Source organism: Biomphalaria glabrata, chromosome 13, assembly GCF_947242115.1.
Source record: "Biomphalaria glabrata chromosome 13, xgBioGlab47.1, whole genome shotgun sequence".
Classification (NCBI taxonomy): Eukaryota; Metazoa; Mollusca; class Gastropoda; family Planorbidae; genus Biomphalaria; species Biomphalaria glabrata.
Window position 1 is genome coordinate 35,165,330 of NC_074723.1, and position 14,629 is coordinate 35,179,958.

The following is a 14,629-nucleotide window of genomic DNA, read 5'->3' on the forward strand; positions in this document are numbered from 1 at the left end:
ATCTGTAAATCAAAACACATATTATATCAAAAATTGTCAAAACTATCGGAATTTCCTTTTAAGAAAAGTAGTTTCTGACCCTTTGCCACATATACCCGTAGCTTGGTTTTGTATCATTGTTACACGGAAAATAAAAACGAGTCCTTAAAAAAGTACTGACGATTTGAGTATGTATTTGGCATTTAGTTGTACAATACAAATCATGCATTATATATAGGTCTAACAGTTTTTAAACGAGTTGAACTCATTAAAAAGTCAGCGCAGAACAAGCCAAACGAAACAATGTATTGTCATTTTTAATGACTATTTCAGTCTGGAATTGACAGAAGCTATTGATTAGATTTATTGATTTTAATTTTTAACCTAAGAATATTTTTGGGTCATATCTGTTCTTCCTATCTTTTTCAGTATCTAAATAGCATTCACACTCTTTCTCTCTCTCTCTCTCTCTCTCTCTCTCTCTCTCTCTCTCTCTCTCTCTCTCTCTCTCTCTTTCTCTTTCTCTGGTCTCTCTTTTTCTATATATTTTTTCTCTAACAATGTTAAAATATTGACTTTCTTAGAATCAAAACCTTCTATTTTTATAAGAACTTGAATAGCTCAGTGGCTAACGCGTCGGCTTCGAGCTCAAATTCAGACTCTTGCAGATTTTTCCAGAAAAGTGGTTGAGCCATAGTGCACAGGACATGCTATGTGCACTAAACAAACAAACAAACAAACAAAAAGATCAAGCATTTACGAAATTGCACAAATTTATTATTTTTGTAGATCTAAAAAAAATATTTAAAAATTACATTATTGATTTAAAAAAACGATGTTATTTCAATCAATATAAAAGTTTCTTTTTAATACATTGTACTTATTTTAATATTTATGCATCTCAGTTGTTGGAATTAACACTGGGTTTACAACCCAACTGCCTATCGACATATACTGATTACTTACTAAAACAGGGGTTCTCAACCTGTGGATCGCGACCCCTTGTGGGTCGAATGACGATTTGCCAAGGGTCGCCTAAGACCATTGAAAATATGAATACATATGGTATTCTGCTATTATGTTGCGTCTTCCTTTTTTTATAGTCACATAAGTATGCAACATAAAAAAGGTGAATACAAAATAGAATACTAAATAGTGAAATTATGAAAGGCACCATTACTTAGGGTTGTTATTTTTACGTTTAGGGGTTGCCGCATAGTGGAGAATCACAAAAAGGGTTCGCTGACCTATAAAGGTTGAGAACCGCTGTACTAAAAGAAGACTTAAAGACTATCAGTAAGACGACACGTACTAACGAATATCACAAGAGAAGCAACTCTGTCTCTAACATCTCACGTCAACGTAAGAGCTTGAGAAGTTAAAATCTTTTGTTTTTTAAGGTCGAGATAAAAATACAGAGTTTTTTGGTAATTTAAAATAAAGGTCAGTGATTTAGTCTATATTTAACTTTGCCTCAGATAATTAAACAAAAGTATGGTAATACTAATACAATGCAATTTCAAAGCTTGGAAACCTCAGAAACAACTCAGGACAGCTCTTGTAAAGCTCAGCCTATACCTTTACCTATCCCTAAATCTGTTGGACCGTTATGACACCATGCATGATTTGTCGACCGTCTTTCTCCATTCCTCTCTGTCTTTTGCATTGAATAGGACCTCTTTCAATGGCCGGCCCGTCCATTCTTTTATATTGTCTTCCCATCGCTATCTCTGTCTGCCTCTTCTTCTTTTTCCTGGTACTGTTCTCTGAAGGAAGGTCTTTGCGAGCCTCGAGGACCTTGTAATATGGCCATTGGTTTTTAGATTGCGTTTTTTTTTTTTTTTTTACGATAGTTAGCAGGTCATCATAGGGTCCGATTGCTGCACTAACCCTATCTCTTGGTTTGCGATGCGGTCTTTAAATGTAAAGCCCAACAACAATAGCAAAAAAAAAAAAAAAGTTTTTTCAATGGATACTTGCACATATAGAACCAGAGAGAGATAAGAAGGCTGACACACTCGCCAGGTGTTGGAGAATAAATACGCAATTAGACATCTCACTGTATCGGAAAGAAATAAAGAAACTAATAGTGAATAGAATAGTCGAGATATTGACAAGCTCTCATCCGAATCACAAGTAAGACGAAACCTATTATGAACGATCCAGACTCGAACCAACGTCTAGTTGTTCACATCAGAAATGGACAACAGAATGAGACAACCAGGGCCGGCCTTAGGCCACTGTAACGTATATGGCCGCAGTGGGCACCGCACTTTCATTGGCCCCGCGCTAATTCTATTTGTAAATCATTGAATTAAACCATTATAAATTATAAATAATGACAAGGTTTACAAGGCCTCATGATTTTTCAGGGCCTCCTTAAAATCTACGAAAAAGTCCAATCTCCTGAAAGTATTTAAATCTCCTGAAAACTTGTAAAAAACTCTTCACAATATAGACTAAATTGTCATTTTGGAGTGCCAATCGTAAGCGCGACTAAAAAAATGGTATAGTAAGCTTTCATTTAATAACATTTATAACAAAGACGAATGTATTTTCTAATACGAAATCTTAATTTTGACATTTTGCTTATCCTTACCCCAGACTGGGCCCACGCAATACATTTTTCACAAGGCCCCGCAATAGTTAGGGCCGGCTTTGGAGAATGCCGACTATGTCCTTTTAAATCTGCATTCTTTATCAAGAAGCTTGATCAAGACAATGGTCCCAAAAGACACCTAAATAAGAAAAATTATATAAAAACTGCCTGATTTGGAAACCACTGCGCAATTATTTTCAGATGTGGGTCTAGTCATGTTAACCCACCTACATAATAATGAAATGACAAGAGATTAGACCTAATGTTATTATGAAGCCCACACGGTTCACGTAGAGAGGCTTTTGGATAGGGATTAGATTCTAATGCATAAAAAAGGTATAAAAAAGTGACGAAACAGCCAAAATAACCAATACAACCCAAAAGTATCCAAACAGGACCTTGCGAGAGACCTTTTTTGAGCAAGCTCGGGTTTTTCTCAAGGCAGCTCTGATCGTCTTGGTCTTGTTCACCGCTTTGTCTTTAATGGGGTTGGAACCCATGCACGTGGTGGCGTTGCTTGGACCGCATTCTCCATTAACATGGCAGCTCTTGTTGTCTATTGTGTTCAAGCTGTAGCCAGCTCTGCAGCTGCATTCGTAGGAGCCCTTGGTGTTGTGGCAGTCGTGGTCGCAGAGAGGATGACCCCGTGAGCAAGCCAAGCAAGTCGGGTCGACTTTGATCATCACTGAACTACATTCTCGGCTGCATCTGACCTCAGCTTCTTTGCATTCATCGATATCGTCACACGAGGTACGGTCCGTGAGATTCAGGCGGTAACCATGATGACACACGCAGATAAAGGATCCTCCAACGTTAGTGCAGTTGTGTTCACATGTGACGTTCTTACACTCGTCAACGTCATTGCAGGAGAAGTGGTCAGTGTCCAGGCGGTAGCCAGGGTAGCAACCACAAAAGTAGCCACCCTTTGTGTTGTTGCAGCTCTGAGAACAGTTATGAGCCCCTTCATCGCACTCGTTGACATCATTACATGTAACGTTGTCTGAAGATAATCTATATCCGTCATCGCACCAGCATTTGTAGCTGCCTTCGGTGTTGTTGCAACCCTGCGTACATTTGGATACATTGAGCTGACACTCGTCGACATCGACACAAGATAAGTTAGTGGTGTCAGCGGCGTACCCTTCCAAACATTCTCCACAGTTCAACGGCAAGCAGTTGGTACCGCCAGCAGGACACTCTGGGGGAGCCTTACACAGGAAATCCGTTGCCTCTAAGCAATCTCTGTAAACCAAACTCTCCAACGAGGAATTCTGCATAGCTGCACAGCACTCCGGCTTTAACCAATTCAAAGACATATTAGGAGCCAATATTTGAGCATCTAAATTGACGCTCTTTTTCCAGTAAAGCCTCTGCAACTTGGACACGTCCAGACCTTGATGACAATTAATCCTGATGATGAAATATTCATTTCTCTTGTAGGTTAGCAGCTCATTCAGTACTCTTTTATATTCCGCATCGTCGTCAAAGAATGCCAATTCAGTTGCGAATCTGGCACAAAGATTCTGGGCATCTCGCTTGTTGGCAGTGGCTTGTGATAGGCAGTAGATACTATCGTTAATGTGTAGCTTGGTGTATTTCAAAAGTGGCGTGGTGTTTAAAATCTGGCCTGTGAAAAACGAAACAAAAACATGTAAAATGATTAAGTTTTAATGTTGTTTGTGGTTTTTTTGTTGTTTTTTTTTTTGGGGGGGGGGGGGGGGGTTCGATTCCTGCCATTAGCTCAAAATTTCGTCAATCTTAAATCAACAAGAATAACATTTAAAATACTTAAAAAAAAAAAAGACAATACCTCCTTTATGCAAACTTATAGAGCCATTGTTTTTCTCTTTAAAAATTCACCATTTTATAACCCCGCTACTTGGACGCTGACTGCAGAGCTAGAGAGGAGGATCCTAGCAATGGAATTGAGATGCTACAGAAGCAGGGCCGGCCCTAACTATTGCGAATCAAATTGCGCGGGGCCCAGTCTGGGCGGGGAAAAGCATAATGTCAAAATTAAGATTTATTAAATTAGAAATAGCAATCATCTTTGCAATAGATTTTATTAAACGGAAGCTGACGATGACTTTTTTTTTTTATTATTGCGTTTGGGATGGTACCTCAAAATGACAATTTTGTCCATTTTTCAGGAGATTTTTAGGAGTTTTCATGAGATTTCCAGGACTTTTTCGTACAATTTGCAATTTCAGGAGATTTCCATTAGGTCCTGGAAAATGAAGAGGCCGCGGAAACAATGTAATCATATATAATTAATAATAGTTTCTGTAATGAAACAACAAATACTAGTCTACCAATACCATGGCTTTTATCGACCAAATTAGACCACAGTAAACAGTGAATGAATCCAGCGCGTCTCGCATACCACTGATGCAGTACTATACACACACACTGGACATGAAACACACACACTGGGCATGATCTTCTGACACGCTGGACGCACGCAGAAAATCAACTCAGTTACACTACAGTTTCATAATTTACTATTAGAATTAGCGCGGGGCCAACTGCGGCCGCATAGGTTGCAGTGGCCTAAGGCTAGAAGGATCCTAGGTATCATATTCAAATACCGCATCACAAACCAAGAGATTAGAGACAGGGTTACTGCAGCGATTGGACCCCATGATGACCTTCAAACTATAGTATAAAAGGCAAGTTAAAATCTATGGCCATATTACATGATCTTTGGGCTAACAAAGACTTTCCTTCGGGGAACAGTACCAGGAGAAAGAAGAGGCAGACAGAGAAAGCCATGGGAAGACAACATAAAAGAATGGACGGGCCTGATAATGAAAGAGGTTCTTATGCAAAAAACAGAGAGGAATGGAGAAAGACGGTCGACGAGTCTTGCATGGTGCCCCAACGGTCCAAAAGACTAAGGGATCGTAAAGATAAAGGCTACCTTTTGTTGTTCGCTTAAGAATGTTTGCATACATTTCGTTAGCTACCTCTGTTTCTTTGTTACAGTTGGCTTTTATTCGACAACATTGTCAAAAAATTGAAAATAATAAGTAACCCATTAGCCCTTAAAGCAGGGGTTCTCAACCTGTGAATCGCGACCCCTTTGGGGGTGGATTGACGTTATGCCAGGGGTCGCCTAAGACCATCGAAAATATGGATTGTATTTGTCTACTCTTCTATTCCTGTGTGTGTGTGTAGGGGGGGGTGTCGCGGCAAAGTGAGGAATTGTAAAAAGGGGTCGCCGAGCTTAAAAGGTTGAGAACCGCTGCCTTAAAGCTTTACAGGAATTTTTTTTTCCCATTAATTATCAATCTCTATGAGTTAAACCATAACATTTCTGCAGGACTAAAAAGTGCGCAAAAAAACATAAATATAACTCATAAATATAACTCAAAAATATAACTCATAAAAACGCAGAGCCGCGGTGGATGAGTGGTAAAGCGCTTGGCTTCCGAATCGAGGTGTCCCGGGTTCGAATCCGGGTGAAAACTGGGATTTTGAATTTAGGGATCTTTATGGCACCTTTGAACCCACTCAGATCTGGGTATTTGACAAGCCGGTTGGTAGTTGTGATGGCCACATGGCACCCTCGTTAACCTTAGGCCACAGAAAAAGAGGACCTTTACATCCTCAGCTCCATAGATCATTAGGTCTGTAAGTGGAAACTTTTACTTCATTACAACCTTGCTAATCAACACTTCCCTTTCTGTACTCCGGATTCACCAAAAGCTTGCTATTTAAGGATTTGCATCCATCAGGGCCGGCCTTAGATAATCGGAGGCCCTAGGCGAAGTGAATTTGATGGCCCCAAGTGAAAGAAATAGAAAAATAATAATAAACATCGAAAAATAATTTCACAATTTATTTTAAACCAAGTGACTCAAACTACAATACTTGGGACGAGTGTCCCTAATTCTTCACTAAAAAATTGTTTAGCGCCCTCTGTGAGGCCCCAGGCGGCTGCCTAGTTTGCCTATGCTTAAAGCCGGCCCTGCCTTCATGTATGGAAAATCTCTTTTGAGAACATCATATCCGCCGTATTAAACTTGCTATTTCTTTTGTTAAACTTTGAACAGAAAATAAACTCTAGATAGGTTTTAACTCTTTCTCTCCGTAATTATTTACCACATTCTGGTGAAATCAACGCTGGTATCGTCAGTTAGGAGAGAAGGAGTTAAGTCATTATAATATGAATATATAACAGTTAAATAATCTATGTCACCTCACACTGAATAATTGATTTTACCTTCAGTCCGAAAAAGCACTTGAATCATCAAAATCAAAACTCCAAAAATATTCATCATCATTGTTACTGAAATTAAGTTGAATATGTGATGCCAGATTTCCAAATGAAATGGAAAGTTTTGTAATGAGCAAATCCTGGAATGTCATTTAAAATAGAAGCTTCATTCCAAGTGGACAATAACTTTCTGTATGTCGGGATAAAACATCCCAAAACAAAAACAAAATAACGTGTGTAGTTCCGTCAAAAAACTGTCTGTCCTTTTTAAATAGCAGATAGATCTACACATTACAATACAATAGGTGAGTCTGTGCAGTGATAGGGAAACACTGACTAGCCTTTGTCACCATGCAGCAAGCTTATGAAGTCCTAATTCATTAAATATTTAAATGTTTTCCTAAGCTTTGTTAGCGAATGGTAGCAGATCTAAGGGGATCTGATGTTTGTTTGTTTTTGTGACCATAGCAACGCAGTGGATTCTCCTTGTCTTACAGAGTCTTATGGAAAATGACAATGGAGATTTGAAAGCGAAAAAAAAATTAACTTTTTATGTGTGACGTTATTTTTTGAAAATTACCATCACACATACTTAACATTCAGTTATTATTCAAAGAAGTCTATCAAAGGTTGGAATTTCCTGCTATGGTACTTCCCAAATAGACACAATGTTTAATATTAGCGGTACTAAGACATCAGGAGACAACCACGAGAAAAAAATCAGGTGAGAAGCCCCTTAGGAGGTAGGAGTATCAGCTGTGACATTCCCTTCTGAAATGCGAAGCATTCCTTTGGACCTCATCAGCAAGGTCGTGGGAGGTACCATGACACATTGGCTACCCATGAGCCCTTTATCTAAAGCCCAGAAATGCACACTGAAGAGGAACCTCTGGTGCTGCCGCAAAGCGGCTAAAACACCTCGGGAGGCAACAGTATTCTGCCCCCATCTCAAGAAGAAATCTAAACCAGTGACTCATCTAAGCACATCCAGTGTCTTCCGAGACAGTTGGAGCCATATATGAAAATGTCTGGTTCTGAGACTGATTTATTTGAAGGAGGTTAGTGCATCACTTCTGTTTTATATTGCCGCTGAGGCCAAATTTTTTTTTTGGCAAGCGTTGGCAAAGAAGCGTCTTGTTTTAAACCTGGTGGTGTCACGTATGGGGGTAGTGCTGTGTGTGTTTTGGCCTACCCAAATCGCCCCTGTCCAGTGCAGGACGAGCGGTCAACCGTGACCAGTGACAGTACATGCCAGTTCAGCAAAGACCAGTGTTGTAAATCTTACCCACGCAAGTCACGGCGAATTTTATCAACAAGAGGTCAAGCGACGTTCCATCTGGTTCTAGAAGGCCTATGGACCCTATATAAGAGCGAGTGTTTCAGAGTCAAGACACTTCACATTACCTCGCAATGTGACCATTAGGAGGCGCAGTGTGTGAAGTCAGTCAAGAGCAAAGACTAGGTTTTTGCCAACTGTACAGTAATCGCGATGTATTTGAAATTAAACTGTTACTGATACTTTGGGGCCCCGAGTTGTGAGGTTCCTTAAGTTCGTTGTGTCGTGTGGTGCAGCTTGAAGAGAGCCTGGATAGTGCAGAACGTGACAGTATTGACAAAACTGAAAGTCTACAGTGCTGTAGTCCTCTCTATGCCCTTCTATATGCTTTAGAGTCCTGGACATTATATTACCGCCTCATCATTCTATATGCTTCAGAGTCCTGGACATTATATTACCGCCTCATCATTCTATATGCTTCAGAGTCCTGGACATTATATTACTGCCTCGTCATTCTATATGCTTCAGAGTCCTGGACATTATATTACCGCCTCATCATTCTATATGCTTCAGAGTCCTGGACATTATATTACCGACTCATCATTCTATGTGCTTCAGAGCCTCATCAAAAGCTTAACTCCTACTTACTACGCTGTCTAAAAAAATTCATTAGGTGAATTGGTTTGACCACATACCAAATGTTGAAATCCTTTAGATGAATAGTATCCACGCCACAGCAAAAAGATCCCAATTATGACGGGCGGAGCATATTAAAATCTCCTCCCCAAACGACTTTTTAAAATGGGAAACTGTGTGTCGGAAAGCGTTCTTTCGGAGAGGAGGGGTGGGGGGGGGGAGTCAAAACTATTGCTACAAAGACACCCTTAAGAGCTCCACCATGGAGAGTGAGACTGACTTTCTGAACGCTAGCTCTCGATAGCTTCGTGAGTGTCGTGAAATATGTGGAAAGAAGAGTGGTCAGCATGATAGAGCGAAGGGGAAACAAAAAGAGGGCTGAGAACAGGAGAACAGGAAAAGATTTATCTGCAGCTGACCCAAATCATCCATGCCAGGATGGCTGCCTGGTCGTGCGGTTTGCGCGCTGGACTGTCGTTCAGATTTATCGATGGTCCAGGGTTCAAACCCTGCCCGCTCCCATCCCCCGTCGTCCTGCGGGAGGTTTGGACTAGGAAGTAATTATCTTCAACTCTGAAGGAACATCCCAAACATGTAAAACAAAACATTTTACAAAACATGTCATATATGAGGCCTGTTTTTTTTTAAAGCGAGGATTGGACTTTACAGTCATTCTCGAGTTCATAGAATATGAGAAATGTATTTATAGGGAATTAGCAACCACGAATGAGGAGCTACACTAGTGTTCAAAGCAATGACTTTTAGCATTAACACTAAGCAGCTTTGACCTAACCAATTTGGGGAAAAAATACATCTTTGACATAAACATCTTATCTTATCTTATCATTCACGGCTGGGAAGCACTAGCTCTCAATCACTCCAGGCGTGAAGCTGTGAGTCTCGGAGTCTCTAGATTTGAAGCAAGAAAGGTGGCCAGGGTCAAAATGCGCCGAACCAACAAAAAGCTGAGAGAAAATGCAGGACTATCTGAAACTGACAAAACCTACCCATGCCACGTATGCGGCCGGCTTTTTAAAGCGAGGATTGGACTTTACAGCCATCTTCGAGTCCATAGGAAATGAGAAATGTGCTCATCTTCGATAACGAAGGGGGCGCTATATATCTTATTTTCTAATTTAAAAAAAAATAAATTACAGACTTTCCTTTAAAAGTAAAGACTTAAACGTATCCTACTTTGATATAACTCATCTCTGACAAAACACATCTTCGACGTTATGTTTCAAATAACATCTAAAATATTGCCAACAAAAATTAGGAGATCTGTGATGCGTTGATACATAAGTCAGTCAGTGGTATTTTACAAATCTATATTTAGAAGGGCCCTCATTGACAGACTGACTGACTGACCTATCTCCCACTTGCCTTGGGATAACAATAACAAACATCTTCAACAGCAACAAGCAACTCCAAAATCGGCTACAAACACCGCAAACACCAGCAACAAACACCTTCAACGGCAGCAACAAGCAACGCCAAAATCAGCTACAAGCATCGCCAACAGCAGCAACAAACACCTTCAACAGCAGCAACAAGCAACGCCGCTACAAACACTGCCAACAGCAGCAACAAACACCTTTAACAGCAGCAACAAGCAACGCCGCTACAAACACCGCCAACAGCAGCAACAAACACCTTCAACAGCAGCAACAAGCAACGCCACTACAAACACCTTAACCAGCACAGCAAACCACTTGCACGACAAAAAAGCCAAACGCAAAAAATAAATACATAAATAAATAAAAAAACAACGGCAGTATAGTATTCTAATACCTATCACAATTGGACAAAGAAATGTCCCAGACGAAAGTGGTTCTTCAACAAAAGCTTTGTTGTTGAACAAGGAGCTGCTACCAAAGGGAAGGCTCTAGATCTAGATAAAGAAAAATAAGATAGTTACTGAAATTAACAAGCTTGTATTGTAATTAATGCAACGAACTGAGACTTGCTGAGTGAATACGAAGGAAATGAAAGGACGAGAGACACATTATTCTGCATGTAAGAGAGGGTTCAATAGTCCAGCTTCTTAAAAGTGGCGTTATTTTTTTCTCGTAGGTTTTTTGTTTTGTTGTTGTCTCTGTTAAGGGTTGTAGCTTCTTCTTTGATTCTCTCTCACTCTCTCTATATCTCTCCCCCTCTCTCTCTCCCTCCCTCTATCTCTCCCTTTCTCTCTCTCTCTGTCCCTCTCCCTCCCTCTCTCTCGCTCTCTCTCTCTCGCTCTCTCTCTCTCCAGCTCTCTCTACCTCTCTCTCGCTCTCTCTCTCGCTCTCTCTCTCTCTCACTCTCTCTCCCTTTCTCTCTCCCTATCTCTATCTCCCTCTCTCTCCCTCTCTCTCCCTTTCTCTCTCTCCCTCTCTCTCGCTCTCCCTCTCCTTTTTTCTCTCTCTCCCTCTCTCGCTTTCTCCCCCTCTCTCGCTTTCTCCCCCCTCTCTCTCCCTCTCTCTCGCTCTCCCTCTCTCTCTCCCTTTCTCTCTCGCTCTCCCTCTCGCTATCCCTTTCTCTCTCGCTCTCTCTCGCTCTCCCTCTCTCTCTCCCTCTCTCTCTCGCTCTCTCCCTCTCTCTCTCCCTCTCTCTCGCTCTACCTCTCTCTCTCCCTTTCTCTCTCGCACTATCTCTCTCTCCCTCTCTCCCTCCTTCCCTCACAGTCCCGTTCTCTGATTTTTTTTTCAGCTAGACTAATCAAAAGTCTTTTTTAGGGTGGGTCTAGGCCTCGGCTGACTAGAATGTTACACTAAGCCAGTGATGCCCAACCTAATTCGACCTGCGGGCAGTTGTAATTTCCAACACTCGTCTCGCGGGCCACATCACCGAAAAGCTACAAAAACGATTTACCACTACTTTCATGTGATATTTATTATTTTTTAATATAACTTAATTTCTCTACTTAAAATGTTAGCAACAGTTTAGGTACCTTTAAACCCGATTCATTTTCTTGTCTTTTTTGGTGAATATTCCCATCGATCCTCCGATGTATAGTTGTAGTGAATCAATCTTTTTTATTCCTGGTTCAAACTAAGGGTGTCGCCATATTTATTTTATAATGCCGTTGTTTTTTTTTAAACTTTCTTCATTAAAACAAAGATGTTGGCTTATTATCCTTTTCCACAAAAAAAGTAAAGATCCGCCCACTTTTCCTGATAGATTCTACATTCAGAGTCCTTGTTCACGTTAAAGGTCATGGTACCAATCCCATTCTCCACTTTATGCCAACGTTTTGGCGGACCAGATGGAACCACGTCGCGGGCCGGATCTGGCCCGCGGGCCGTATTTTGGGCATCACTGCACTAAGCAGATGGTAGCGCTACTGGGTGTGTCTGAGTTCCTCAGTCTGAGACAAAGGCCGTGTATGTTATTACTATCTCAACATTATGTGAAAACACTTCATCTTTTGCTAGTTACATTTCCTTATCTTTTTTTTTTACCTATCCCTTAGTCTGTTAGACCGTTGGGGCACCATTCAAGATTCGTCGACCGTCTTTCTCCATTCCTCTCTGTCTTTTGCCGTAGTTAGAATCTCTTTCAATGGCAGGCCCGACCATTCTTTTATGTTGTCTTCCCATCGCTTTCTCTGACTGCCTCGCCTTCTTTTTCCTGGTACTGTCAGGTTTTATTTATTTATGTATTTTTGCGTTGGCTTTTTGTCGTGCAAGTGGTTTGCTGTGCTGGGGTATTTGCTGCTGGTGTTGAAGTATAACATGAGTTGCTTTGACTTGGCTCCTTATACTCCTTAGGGGGTTACTTAAATATTTCTATTACAAACAATTATTACTTGACACAGTTTAACTCCAGATATCCACTCAATTACAATCACTTATTACTAAATAAACTTCAGCTCTTGATAATGACATTAACTTTAATATTCAATAAAGCGCAATGACATCGTCTCTTATTAAATAGTAATACACAAAAACACCAGTCCAGGAAGCGACTGTCCAAACTTCCTGGACCGGGAGCAAGACCTCACTCACTTAACACAGTCTCTCGCACATTCAACGAAGACTAAATCATTCAGTACATAACACGTGCAACACTATTCACATTCACAACAAGGGGATATAACTATCATACCAAAATATCAAAGTAACATATTCATTCTCGCCATCTCTCCCCCCCCCCCCCCCGACAGGTACTGCTCACTGAAGGAAGGTCTTTGCGAGCCCCGAAGATCTTATAATATGGCCATAAATTTAAAGCTTGCGTATTTTTTCGATAGTTAGCAGGTCCAATCGCTGTACTAACCCTGTCTCTAATCTCTTGGTTTGTGATGCGGTCTTTGAATGTGATACTTAGGATCCTTCTGTAGCATCTGTTGATGTTACACTTCATTGTACATTTCAACGCTTGTATTAACTCTTTCTCTCCGTAATTATTTACCACATTCTGGTGGAATCAACGTTGGTATCGTCAGTTTGGAGAGAAAGAGTTAACTCATGTCGTCTGCTTGGGTACACGTTTTTTTCTCCCACTTCCAAGCTTCTGATCAAGATGAAACGTTTGAAGAATTATTCATTCCCAATCACAACACATGAATCTATCCAAAAATTAATCAATAAGTTAAACACCTAGTCTAAATCTATAAAGTTTGTTTTACATAGGAGATGTTTAAGCTAAAGAGAAGCGTTGCCACGAAAGGAATTAGGTCCTCTGCTAAAAATTATAAAGTAACTATAAAACCTTAAGTAGCTCAATGGCTAACACGTCGGCACTCCATCGAGGAGGCTCCAGACCTCGAGTTCAAATTTAGACTCAAGAAACTTTTTTAAAATAGCTTTTTGAAAAGACAGCTTGGAAACCTTCTCCCACATTCCTCCCCCCCCCCTCGCTTTTTGCCTTCCCTGGTTTATAAAAGTGATTGTACAACTGAGCATTCTATAAACCTGAGACTTGCGTTAAAACCAAAAAACAACAATTAATCAAACTATTTCCAATGGCATACATTTGTGATTGTTAGTCTAGATCTAGAATACAAACTAGTTTCACTAAACATAAGCGAGATTTTTACAAAGCGTATAACAACTGAGTTTGTCTCTCAATCTGTCTGGTGAAAACGTTTGTACACGGTATGTCTCCCGCACCGAATCTCGGATCGATTTGAAATTTTGCACTATTATTTCTTGCACCTGACCAAACACGAATCAAGATTGTTATAACCCTGCATTGCGCACCGCCATCCAGGCTAGTGCAGAAGGTGCGCACTTCTAGAAACCGGACTAGGAAGGATGTTTACATTAAGAAGAGAGAACCATTTCCGCCCAAGTCTAGAGCCGAAGTGAAGAGACTGTGCTAAAGGAAGATGTTGTTTTTATGTATTTGTGATGTCCTGTGAATAAACATCCTTGTCTCGTTGAGTCGTCTCACTTAAGTTATTACAATATTAAAAACAAATAATCAATATGTTAATTAACTATTGGTAATAATGAGAAAGAAATCGTTCTAAAAACAATGTGATGGTATAAGATGCCCCTTTGAGAAGGTTTGAGCCCTAAGTGAACAATGTTTTTTATGTATGTAAAAAGAGCGATCACGGTAACATTCACCCAGATAACTCCTTTTCCCCTCCCTGTCTCAACTAGTCCAGACAAGTGATAGTATCATGGCACATAGAGAAATCTAAAAACATGAAATAGCGCTAAACAAAAACAAATGGTAAAAATAGTTCCTATCTCACAGATTTATTATTGTTAATCTAGATCTATTACAAATTTAACTACATGACAGATCCAAACTAACTGATACAATAGCACTTAAAGCTTTGATTTTTTTTTAGATATTTATTGTATACGTGTCTTTGAGTCCGAAGATAATGAGAGGGGGCAGTATTTCACGTGGCTATTCCTTCCTAGCTGTAACCTACATATTTTGCCACATCCAACGCATACATAACCATTGTCTGCCGGTGTGT

General features: G+C 40.3%; 1 protein-coding gene across 1 annotated transcript; it reads right to left on the reverse strand.

Annotated features, from left to right (window-relative positions):
* Window positions 1–853: 853 nt before the first annotated feature.
* On the reverse strand, window positions 854–7,080 carry LOC106074312 (fibulin-1-like). The gene is made up of 2 exons (XM_056008755.1): window positions 6,804–7,080; window positions 854–4,205 (listed from the first exon to the last, which is right to left on the reverse strand). Exons 1-2 carry the CDS (start codon window positions 6,862–6,864, stop codon window positions 2,899–2,901), a joined length of 1,368 nt encoding a protein of 455 aa, XP_055864730.1. The 5' UTR covers window positions 6,865–7,080; the 3' UTR covers window positions 854–2,898.
* Between the last annotated feature and the right edge of the window lie 7,549 nt (window positions 7,081–14,629).

Bases quoted from the DNA above. Each gene is read 5' to 3' on its own strand.
- LOC106074312 (XM_056008755.1), bottom strand. From the start codon at position 6,864: ATGATGATGAATATTTTTGGAGTTTTGATTTTGATGATTCAAGTGCTT. The intron at 4,206-6,803 runs GTAAAATCAATT...CGTTTTTCACAG, and splicing joins AGTGCTTTTTCGGACTGAAG to GCCAGATTTTAAACACCACG.